Source organism: Vicia villosa, linkage group LG4, assembly GCF_029867415.1.
Source record: "Vicia villosa cultivar HV-30 ecotype Madison, WI linkage group LG4, Vvil1.0, whole genome shotgun sequence".
Taxonomy (NCBI): Eukaryota; Viridiplantae; Streptophyta; class Magnoliopsida; order Fabales; family Fabaceae; genus Vicia; species Vicia villosa.
The window spans coordinates 20,632,893-20,645,130 of record NC_081183.1 but is presented as its reverse complement, the minus strand read 5'-3'; the positions used below and the strand labels follow the sequence as shown (position 1 = coordinate 20,645,130).

At 36.1% G+C, this 12,238-nt stretch overlaps 1 protein-coding gene and 1 long non-coding RNA gene across 2 annotated transcripts; both read right to left on the bottom strand.

Moving 5' to 3' along the window:
* Window positions 1-3,428: 3,428 nt before the first annotated feature.
* LOC131596860 (uncharacterized) lies at window positions 3,429-7,091 on the bottom strand. Its single transcript, XM_058869596.1, has 4 exons — window positions 6,188-7,091; window positions 4,619-6,030; window positions 4,338-4,508; window positions 3,429-4,283 (listed from the first exon to the last, which is right to left on the bottom strand). Exons 1-4 carry the CDS (start codon window positions 7,089-7,091, stop codon window positions 3,429-3,431), a joined length of 3,342 nt encoding a protein of 1,113 aa, XP_058725579.1.
* Window positions 7,092-9,523: 2,432 nt separating this feature from the next.
* Window positions 9,524-10,460, bottom strand: LOC131598942 (uncharacterized). Its single transcript, XR_009282444.1, has 2 exons — window positions 10,249-10,460; window positions 9,524-9,700 (listed from the first exon to the last, which is right to left on the bottom strand). It is a non-coding gene; the product is annotated as an uncharacterized LOC131598942 (long non-coding RNA).
* Between the last annotated feature and the right edge of the window lie 1,778 nt (window positions 10,461-12,238).

Genomic DNA, 12,238 nt, shown 5'->3' with positions numbered 1-12,238 from the left:
GAAACATAATGTCGCTTACCAACACACAACCCCACGACAACCAACATACAATGTCGAACGTGCGTAATACATTTCGAACCAATTTCAACACAATAAGAAACAAAATCAGTAGCACCATATCATGCATATTTACAACCTTACAAATGATGCAACATAATCACAATCGAAACCAATACAACTCTTCAAACACCACAGTCAGAAATTCTTTTAAACCAAACAAGTGAATCAAAATCTAAAAAGAAATGAATCAAAAATCGTAAAAGAAAAAACTGATATACCACCTGTGTTGCGGAGGAAATCGTGTTGGTTGGTGGTGTTTCAAACTATTTTGCGGTGATTTACGTTGGGACTAATAGATGGAAGTAGTGGTTGACTTGGTGATGTCGAAGTGCTGGCGGAGGGAAGACTTTTAGTGAAAGTTTGTGTGGTTAAAGGAAGGAGGGTGTTCACTGGTTGTTGTTTGGTGGCCGCCGATGAATAGAGAGACATAGATAAGAGATTGGTTGTGAGAAGCGAAAAGAGAGTGAGACTTGCGGAGGTGTTTCAGAGAGAGAGAGAGAGAGAGAGAGGGGGATGAATCTCTATTTTTTGTTTTATGAATTTAAGTGAAAAAAGGAAGATATGATATTTTTTAAAACATCCGCCTCCTTTTTTTTTCATTGCCTTTTTCCTCAATTATCCACTCAGATACTAGTTATAGTTATTTAAGTTTTGAAAATTTGATCCCATACCCATTCTACCTTTGTGTCAATTATTATTTTTTAGGAAATTAAAATTAATCCTAAACTAAATATTTTCTTAGATTTTGTCTCCTTATTTAAACGTGATAACATAATTTACTCATTTTTTTTGGAATTTTCTCTTAACTAACAGAATATCTAAATTATTCGAACTCAATTATTAATTTTAGTTTTTATTAAATTTGGAATATTAAAGCAATCAAAGCGTGCACATTTGAAGGAAAATTTTTCTATGCGGAACAAAATTGGGGTACCACACCCTATACATCTTTGGTTTAAGTAATGAAAGTTGTTCAAGTAATCAACAACTAATTACGAAAATTTATTTTAAAGCTTAAATATTTTTTATTAATTTATATATTACATAAAAGCATAATCAATTGCTTAGTGATAAGTGCCAAAATATCGATATTTTGAGTATATATTTGTGGCACTTATCGATTCTATTCTTATGTTTTTGTAATAAAATCCTAACTTTTGTGTAAATATGTGCATGCTTGTCTTTTTGATAAATTTTTATACCAATTAATAGTTTTCCATTCATTTTATAGGTATTCATGCATATTTGAAACATTGAGTAATAAAGACCAAAGGCTAAGCTTCAAGAATACAAATTTTACCAATTCATCAAAGAATAAGGCTCAAAATAAGGATGATAAAAACCATCAATTTGGTTTCTATTTAGTCATTGTTAGAAAGAGCATTGAATAAGCTTTCCAACGCTTCGAACCAGACGCAATTCAGAGTCACAGTTCTCAAGTTATGGCGAAAACAAAATTTGGTTTTTTCTGCTACCCGTTTAAAAGGGGGAAATCACATTGTTTAGGTGATTTTTTGGGGGTATTTATTCCCAACTCACCAAACCTTCATTCTTATGATAGATTAGGTTAGAAAACAACTAAGGAGCTTGCATTTGGATGACTGGAGGTGGATTGATCATTGATCAGAACTGACAAACCAGGATATTTTCGGTTCATTTCTCTTCCTCTTTGTGTTTTCTTTTATAGTTGGGTTTTGTGTATGTATTTACTTTGAGCTCGTGTATATTTGTCGCCCATGGCATTATATAAAACTTGCTTTATAAATCTGTGTTGATTGTTGTCTTAGATTATTGCTTTGTTCTTTGGATTTGGGTTGTTTTAGAGATAAACTTCATGAATCCTTATATAGGATAATTAAATGTTAGTTTCTGAACTCTAGAGATAAATTTGGAGCTAACAATCACTGTGGGTATCTGTACTTAATGCTTTGGTGTTTGAGCAGCGAGAATACGGATGTTCTCGCGACTTTGCGTTAGAGATAACCTTAGTTGTGAATTGTCTCGTAGGTGCTTCAGAGATGAACACTTACGTGAGAGATACGTTATAACATAGGCAGATATCGTGGGTTGAGTATAACTGGCCGACAAGTTTAAATTTGTAAGAAGTAGATCATATGCAAAGCTTGATAAGTTTAATCTTTCCAAAGAATGAATTCTTTTATGTTCATATATTTTACTTTTCCGTTCTTATACTTTTGTCATCCAAACCCGAGCTCGAAACCGTAGAAATTGTTGAATGGCATTCTCACCATATCCGTGGACACGATAAATCCCAGATAAATATTTCCAAAACTTTTGTTGCTTGCCGCTATGCCTGCTTCAACACTTAACAAAAAAGAAATTGCACCATATAGTGAAGTGTTGAGTTTGACTCATAAGTAATGTCAAGTGGGCAACGGGCGGAGTTGCGGAGATGTGTAGGGGTATTACTCTAATATGGATAATAAGTATCCTTATATATTTTTGTAACACTAAAACCTTAATTTGTGTAATTCAGAACAAATTAATAAGATGAAACTATATATGCTCTATAGTCACAGACATAGGTAATTTGATTGAATTACGTGAACAAAACTTTTGCGAATTTCTCTGTAGTCTCATATGTATCCGCGTTGCTGGCCCAACATAAAGATGTTACAACCCAAAAAGAAAATAGTGAATGATAAGAAAATAAAAAGGAAACAAGACATTGTGTTGCGTCTTTTTCAATCTTTTATATCATGCACCATTTTATTTTTGGTGCAATTCCTTCTTTATTTAACAAATTGTTACATTTTTATGAAATACATAGTTTAATTTAAAAAAATCAAATACTTATGGTGTAAAATAAATTTCATTCAGCTCAAAATCGGAAGAACACAATACTAAAAGAAGATTAATTGGATTTCCTCTCGATTAAAATTTGTCACCGTGAGAAAAAGTGATTCCGTAACACTTATTCTCTCGATTAAAAGTTTCAATCGAGAGAAAAAGTGGGGCGTTGTATTTGACTGTTATTGGAACTTTCAACCGAGGAAAAAAGTCTAACGTGTCATCTTAAAAATGTTATTATTAGAAATCAAACCCATAACCAAATTCACTTTTCAATTCGATTCGCAGTTGTCTATGAAAAGAATCGCGCATTTTTCGTTACACCCAATATTACCTCTCCCATCCAACTGAAGCAAAAGTTCTAATTCAACTGGAATTTAAAGCTCATTTCCGTAGTAATGCAGAAGGTTATATGCATTTTTCTCGATTATATACAGGTCTAGTGTATTCATTTAAAGTAGTAGAGTTTTTTTTTTCAATAAGCAATTGATTGAAAGGAAAACGCACTAGGGGTGCAACCCTTACAAACGGGAAAGAAAAAACAGAGAACTAGATCACTATAAGGGTAACTTATACCAATCATAGAAACTAGATCTAGGTAACAAAAAACTACACTCCGACCACCTCCATGACAGAAACACAATTCTGTTAAACACCGTCTCAAAGCTGAAAGGGACGTTGTTGAAGACATTATCATTCCTCATAAGCCATAAGCTCCACGTAGTCGCCAACCAAATGACATTAACTTTATTCCGAATATGTGAGTTTGTCACCTTGAGTTGAATATCGTCTAGGCCCAAAAACACCTCCCAAAAAGAACCTGAACTAAAGCCAATCCACGCCAGAACCTTATCCCAAATATTCTTAGAAGCTTGGCACAAGAAGAACAAATGGTCCAAGGATTCCTCATGCATGTCACAAAAAGGGCATTTAGGATCTATGATGTTTGCTACCATTCCTCTAAGCACCAACATATCTTTCAATGGCAGCCTAGAAATCAACAACCGCCAAGCAAAAATTTTAATTTTTAGCGGAACAGACGATTTCCACATAATGTTGAGCCTTCTATTAATATCCGAACCCCAAGCAAATTCCTTATGCTCCTCTTGCAAAACAGCCACGCTGGCTACTGTAAAAACACCATCTTGCCTGGGTGTCCACACGAAGCTGTCCTCTGCAGATGAATCCAGCAAATACGCGTTAACAATATCCAGAAACTGCTGCCAGTTAGCCGACTGCAGCCCTCCTACTGTATGAACAACCTGGAAATAAGAGCCACATTCCAAAAGATTTTCAAATTTCCATCTTGGAGTGCCATTTTCCCACTCTACTATATCCCCAACTGATGCATATCTATTGGTTGAGAGATCAAACAAATCCGGGAAAGTTGTTCGGAGCGATTGATTTCCCAACTAAATGCTATACCAAAAAGAAATGCTAGAACCATTGTTAGCTATACAATGAACACAAGAGCTGAAACCTTCTTCCGAATTGTCCCTTAATATATCAATGGAAAGAACATCACGCCACCATTTCGAATCTTTCGCGTTAACACCTTCACCCGCTGGCAGGAACACTTTAAGTCTAATATTCTTGTACCTCCACTGCACAAATCTCTTCCAAACAGCCCCGTCATCCTTCAAAAGCCTCCATTTCAACTTTAATAGAAGTGCTCTATTGAATTCTCCGACGTCTCTGACTCCTAAACCCCTTTATACTTTGGCTTACAAATCGTATCCCACTTCACCCAGTTTATACTCCTCTTGTTTGCTTTCCCGCTCCACAAGAAATTACGTTGGATTCCTCTAATTTGATTCAAAACTTTAAGCGGAGCTTTATAAAATGAAAACGTATAGGAAGGAATAGCATTTAGCACCAAATTTATGAGCGTCACCCGACCTCCTATAGATATATTCCGACCCTTCCAAGAATCCAACCTTTTCTTAAAGTTATCTAGGACTTTAGACCACACCTTCTTATTTCTAGGATTAACTCCCACCATAATTCCAAGAAACAAAAAGGAAGAATTACCTCTCTTACAAGCTAGGAAATTTGTTGCCGCAACCAGTATCCAATCTCCCACATTCACTCCCATAACACTGCTTTTTGAGAAATTAACTTTTAGACCTGAAATTAACTCAAAACCTCTCAGAATAACTTTCAGATTCCACAAATTTGCAGTAGATGCTTCCCCAAAAATAACGGTGTCGTCGGCAAACTGAAGAATGTCGACTCCCTCTTCGATCCCAAACTGGAACGGTTTGAAACCACCCACCGCAACAGAATTTCTAATCAAAGTTGTAAGGGCTTCCATTGCAATTACGAAGAGGAACGGGGACAACGGATCTCCTTGATGCAACCCTCTATGAACCATAAAATCATGAGTGGCACTCCCGTTAACAAGAACAGACAAATGGCTAGAAAAAATACACGCGTCCATCCACATCAACCACCTCTTGCCAAATCCCATCCTCACCAGCATATCTCTAAGAAAATTCCACGATAAAGAGTCATAAGCTTTCTCGAAATCGACTTTCAAAAGGAGACAACTTGACTTATTCCGTTTAGCCCAATCGATAACCTCGTTGACCAACAAGACACCGTCCAGCATATTCCTTCCGGGCACAAATGCTGATTGGTTACACGAAATAAGTCTCCCCATCACTTTTTTGACCCTAGCTGCCAGCATTTTTGATAAGATTTTGTAAAGACTTCCAACCAAGCAAATCGGTCTGTACTCCGTTAGATCTTGGGGGTTATGATTTTTGGGAATAAGTGCAATGAAAGCCGAAGAGATGGACTTGACCAGCTTGCCTCTAGAATAAAAGTCAGAACAGAACTTAAGCAAATCTTCCTTGAGGATCAACCAGAAAGTTTTGAAGAAATCAATCGAAAAACCGTCCGGGCTAGGACTCTTGTTTCCATCACACTCCCAAAGCGCCTCCTTCAGTTCTTCCAAAGAAAACGGACTTTCAAGCTCCAGAGATTCAGACATAGAGAGAGAATTCAGATTAGGAAAAGAACACACAGGTCTGTTAAGCTCCGGCTCCATAAAGAATCCATTGAAATGATTAAAGACAGCTTCCTTAATATCTGACACTTCCTCTAACCTCCTACCATTGAATTGAATAGAACACAACTTGTTCTTGCTTCTTCTACCTATTAGAGAACAGTGGAAAAACCTCGTGTTATTGTCTCCCTCGGCAAGCCACGTCTGTCTAGATTTGAGCCTTAGATAACTCCTTCTTATAAAGATTTTCCCAAAAAACTTCCACCACTTTAGCCCTCCTTCTCACCTCCTCTTCATGCACCGTACCTGCAAAATTAGCAAACACGTCATCTAAAAAACTCAGCTCCTCTTGCGCACTTTTAATGTTTAAGTCAATCCATCCAAAAACAAATTTGTTCCACCAAGCCAGCCTGCCCTTAAGAATCTTCAGCTTTTCAACCAAACAGAAATCCCCTCTCCCTTTGACAACTATCTTACCCCATTCTTCCTTAACGAAATTTTCAAAATCCGGATGTTTTAAACAACCATTGTTGAACTTGAAAGGTTTCGGCCCCCAGTCCTTCCTGTTGTTTTTAATCCAAATTGGCGCATGATCAGAAATGTCTCTAGCACCTATATATTGCCCCTCGATGTTCCAATCCTCTATGAAACTCTCTGAAAGTAAAAATCTGTCAATCCTGCTCATAGACTTGCCATTACTGTTGAACCAAGTGTATTTGCCTCCTATTGTAGGGATGTCCACCAACTTCATCTCAGTTATAAAATCCTGGAACTGAGATATCTCCTTCCTATGTCTACTTCCAGCAACCCCCACTCTTTCTTCTTGGGCTGACACAGCATTAAAATTGCCCCCGACACACCAATCTCCCTGTTGAAACTTACGGCTATACTCTACCAGCTTCTTCCACGTGACCCTTCTATTTGAATTAACGCAAGAAGCATAAACGTTAACCAGATATATCAGCTTACCCTCCTTCTCCACGCACTGCCCAAGAAAACCCTCTCCTCTAAAGCTGAACAAAACCTTGAAAAAGTTCTTCCTCCATATCGTTAAAATCCCTCCCGAAGCCCCAATTGCGTCCAGATATGAGAACTCAAACCTGTCCTCTCCCCACATGCCCTCATTTATACCTGACAGCTTAGTCTCCTGTATAAAACAGACATCCGCTTCCCCTGTTCTATTCATAAACCCGATTCTTTTTCTTTTCATTTTGCTTCCCCCTCCTCTAATATTAAAGGATAAAACAATCATTTAACCACAGAGTTGTTCGCCTTGGTACTCCTCCCTTCGTGACGATCTCTATTTTCTAACTCCACAATTTTCTGAATTGGGTCAAAAACCTCCCTTGAGTTGTTAACCATACCTAGACTCGACATAGATCTCCACAAACCTTCTGACACCTTCCCCATACCTCTGTTTAGAATTCTTTTATTGCAGTTCAAAATATCTGAGTGTGTTAGTGAACCACTCGACAATTGACTATCAACGGAAACCAACCTGGAGTTAGAGCAATAAGGGGCATTACCTGGAATTTTGATATCGAAAAGTTGCTCTGAAGGTAGTCTCTCCTCAACTGGGTAACAGAAATCCTCCGCCTTGGTACCAAGATCAAATACCTCTCTTAATTTCTTTCTAACCACCTTCGAATTTTTCACCCTAGTGCACTGTTCATCAAAAGAGAATTCTTTATTACTATCTAAGTCTACCACCTTTTCAATCTCCCTGGACTGCAAAACTTCCGTCCTGGAGGCATTAGAACCTCCTTGGGCCTTCACATAGTTCAGCCCATCAGCCCTGTCCACCCCCTTACAACTAACTGGCCCAACAACATACTCTTTGTCAAAATAGTGTCTTGTTTCAGATCCCGATTTATCTAAAATAAAAACTCCTCCTGGGCCCCACTTTCCATCCACTTTGGAGACTGAGTCAACACTTGTAGCTGACTCTAGCGAACATCTTACGTTTCTAGAGAAGCTATTAGATATATCATCCGACGGACATATACTCTCCTTTTGATGGACTTGCTTAGCCATCAACGTATCTGCATCCTGCTTCTCTTCTCTCTCCTCCAATAAGCATCTCTCACCTTTTTACTTTCTGAAAACGCAACAGTACTTTTGTCAACCTCGGATAGGCTACAACCCACAGACCCTACTTCCAGCTTCTCTCGAAAAACACCCTCTTCCCTAGCTGAAACCTCCTCCCTAGTCTCATTTTCCGACTCGTACAAGCTATCGCCGGAACTGCTAGATCCTGATACCTCACCGTTAAAACCACCGTGTTTGACGTTCTTGAACGTTTGATCTTCAATCACCATTACCTCCACCCAAACTCCGTCCAGACACACCGAAAGCTTAGTCCTAATTAATTCCAAACACTTCGTGAACACCATAACATTTATAACATCAAACCTCTCAATCTCCTCTTCCAGCACGTCACTATTAGTAAACACACCAATATCAGACAGCAAAACTTTAAGAAAGGAAGCATTCCTAACATGACAAGGAACACCGTAGATAGATAACCACGCTACCCTCACGCATTCCACGTTAGAGGATTTCCACCACCGCACCTCCTTGAACCATCTCTTAAACCACTCTCCATCTTCTAAAAAATTACTCAGCGCACCCTTTTCCAATTCCTCCAACAAGCACAAATTTGGCCCTAAAGGAATTGCTTTAACCGAAAAAATACCTTCAACTTCTAGACTTCCCCCCACCCCATACGTCGCTCCTTGTTCAGCAACAACCCCCACCATAGCCTTCCCATCCTTCCACTTCTTCTCCTTCTCAGAAGTGTTGTATACGAAAGAACAGCACGCCTCCTTCTCCGAGATTTGACCACCCATACCGCCACCTTTAAGAACTTCCGCAAAAGACTTCCCACACAAATTTCCCGAAGGTTTTATAGAGGGGCCAGAAGAAGCCATCCCTCCATTAAATCTCCTAGTATTGAACCTAGAATTTGACGAAGGCTTGGAGTTTTTACCCCCCTCTCCGAATCTGGGGGTCACTTCTTTCCTTTTGATCTTCGAAACATTTGCCTTCAACTTCCTGTTATCCAACCACAGATTGTTCATCTTGACTTCCAGCAACCTTTCATCCGGGACTCCTACAAATCTCGCAAAACCATACCTTTGTCCCTTCCAGTCTCTTTTTGGTGGAATAACAATCTCATCAAGAACACCTAAATCTTTGAACTCGAAGAAAAGTCCTTAGCCCTCCAATCTTCTCCGAACTCAGTAAAAAAGTACGTAGAAATTGATCCTTTAACCCCTCCTTCCACGTTCTTCATAATGTCCCATCTCGTGGACAAACCTACCTTCCCATGATTGCTACGAACAGGAATCCACTTGCCTGAAACCCCAGAATTCGTTTTGTCCATGAAGATGCTAAGTGAGTAACAAAAGAAGTTTAAACCCTAGCGCGCTCTCTCTCTAGCTTTCTCTCTCATTGTTAAATATCAATCTTAAAGTAGTAGAGTTAAAGAGAGTAAGAAGTTGTATAGAATTATTTGTTATTTGTTTCTAAATAATATAGTTATTTCATCACATTTAATTTATCATAACAAAGTGGATATTTTAATTTCTAAAAGAGATCAAATTTATTTTAAGGTTCAGATAAAAGAGAAATAGATTGAACTTTGAGAGAATTAAAAAGCATCAATATTAGAGTTGCAAATACATGAAATTATTTTTGAACTTTATTCCTACTATGACACACAATCACATATCCCTGATATACACCTTGGACGTTTAGGAAGAGTGCAATCCGGCATTGCTTTACGACATTCTCCATCAGACCAGCATTTAATAGCTCCTGTGTGATGTCAAATTAATAATAATAATAATAATAATAATAATAATAATAATAATAATAATAATAATAATAATAATAATAATAATAATGATAATAATAATGATAATAATAATAATAATAATAATAATAATAATAATAATAATAATAATAAATAATGAAACATTGTATATGAAATTAACGATTAAATATTTTGTGGTCCTCATAAATATTTATATTTTAGTTTTAGTTTTTGAAAAATAGTCTTTTTAAAATTTTTCATCTATATTTTTAGTCTCTCCTACAATTTAATGACAATTTTTACAACTTATTGACAAAATTACCGACAATTTTAGCCACAGTTTAGTGACAATTTACTATTTAACGGCTGAATTAGCGACAATATTTGCAGGAGCAGCTAAAAATATGGATGAAAATATTTAAGAGAACCAATCTTTACAAAAAAATTTAAAAGCCTAAAAAAAAATTATAAAATATTTAGGAGGACGACCAACATATTTAACCCTAAAATCAAAATAATTTTTGAAGATAAATTTAAAAATTGAATTTACCATCTGTTACAATGATACCATCCATTACAACAACGAATTCGAAAAGAAAAATAATTATGACACTAACAAACTTAAGAATTTGTGCCATATGTTCTCTGATCTTATGCATTTTGAAGTATACATTTATATATTTATTTTATACTGTGAAAAATTACATTTCTTCAAATGTCTCTTGATGGTTGTTAGAATTCATTCTAATATTTGAGGAATACATTATTTCAAGTTTCTCTCTTATTCCTTGTTATAATTAAACTCTTAATTTCTATAATTTCACACGCACAAGAAATTGTTTGTTCTATTTTAAAATTACATAACTTTACTACACGTGCACCAAAGGTTGAACTTGAGTTTTTTCTCACATGAGAATATAAACATCTTTATTATAAAAGAAACGTTTGAAACAAGCAATTTTTGAGAGGTATAATTAAAATTAGATTGCATTACCTTCATAATTTCCAAGGATCCTAATTAATCATATTATATTAAATATTAAAATTTCAACACACTCCAAGATGGAGAGAATAAATGATGATACATATTAAAGGTGTGAACAAAAATGGTTTGAATTGTGTTGAAATTATTTTTAACATTTTTAATCGTTGGTTTAATATAAAAATAAGTTTTAGCAAAATTGTTAGAGAGAGATAGTAGAAATAATAGAAAATAATTATTTTAATTCACCCTATAATTCATTGTTACCTTCTCACGCTTGAGAGACTTTTACCATAACTCAACTCATTAAAAATTTAGTAAGATATTTCCTAGGCCAAAATTTACGCGTGCCTTAGATTTCCCTACACAATTAAGAAAATATATCTTAGTCCTTCATCTTAAATAATATGGATATAACTTAGTCATTTGGGAAAATCATAATTAATGAAAGATTAAATATTATAAAATTATCATGACTTTTAATTCTTATAAAAAAATATTAACTTTTAATTTTTATAAAATTATTTTTGTACGCAGTTTTAATTTCTCTACAGAGACTAAAATTGCATGTAAAAATAATTTTATAGAGACTAAAAATCAATATTTTTAATAGAGATTAAAAGTCAAAATTGAAATCTTTATAGGGACTAATAACATATTTAACCCTTATTGAAATAATAAAGTTTTTTTTTCTTAATAGGCAATGGAATTGATGTAGAGCAAAAGGGATGCTCCTCCATAGTGCAAGCTAAAGAAAACCGCTACTCGAAACAACTAAGCGGCAAAACATGCCAAGAATGAAAATTACAATTTGAAACAAGCTTAAGACTTGATTGTAACCAAGACCACGACCAGAAGACTAGCTCTATCATACAATCAAGGAAGCTAAAACACCCACTTCTGAAAACGATGTTATTGCGACTTGTCCAAATACTCCAGCACGTCGCAAGCCAAATCGCACCCACAATCCTCCTATTGACCATGCTCTCAACTTTATCAAAGGAGAAAGGAAATAACAAAAAATCCTCCACAAAAAATTCCGGCATGGCTCCTATCCACGCAAACACCTTCGCCCAAATTTCTCCGATCACCCGGCAACCTCCTAATAAGTGGAGTAAAGATTCCTCCGAAGACGAACAAAACACACAAAAAGAATTGTTGACATCTACAATACCCCTTTTGAACAAATTATCTTTAGTAGCAATCCTATCATGTATTATTCTCCAACCAAAGAACAGGAAATTAGAAGGGGCATTAATGCTCCACAAGAAATTTGCAGCCTTTATCAATTCATCATTAAGGGGCGGACCAGACAATTTTGAAAAAAAACTAGTGATAGCAAGATTTTACTGAGAAATTCTCCTCCTTGTTAATGCACCAATTAAAAGAGTCCTTGATGCCTCTCCTTGGAGTAACTCGGTCTAGCAGCTCCTTCATGTCATGCCATTCCTGCGCTGCACTGTTGTTGATAAAGTGATAAAGTGATTATCAGATTATATCTACATTCCAACATCTATTCAGAAATCAGAAAAATCCACAAATAACATTTTTTTCCAGA

Excerpts from the sequence above, each read along its gene's own strand:
- LOC131596860 (XM_058869596.1), bottom strand. The coding sequence starts at position 7,091 with ATGAAAAGAAAAAGAATCGGGTTTATGAATAGAACAGGGGAAGCGGAT. Across the intron at positions 6,031-6,187 it reads CGTGTTTGCTAATTTTGCAG|GTAGAAGAAGCAAGAACAAG; the intron begins GTACGGTGCATG and ends GTTCTCTAATAG. Across the intron at positions 4,284-4,337 it reads AAGAAGGTTTCAGCTCTTGT|TTGGGAAATCAATCGCTCCG; the intron begins GTTCATTGTATA and ends TATAGCATTTAG.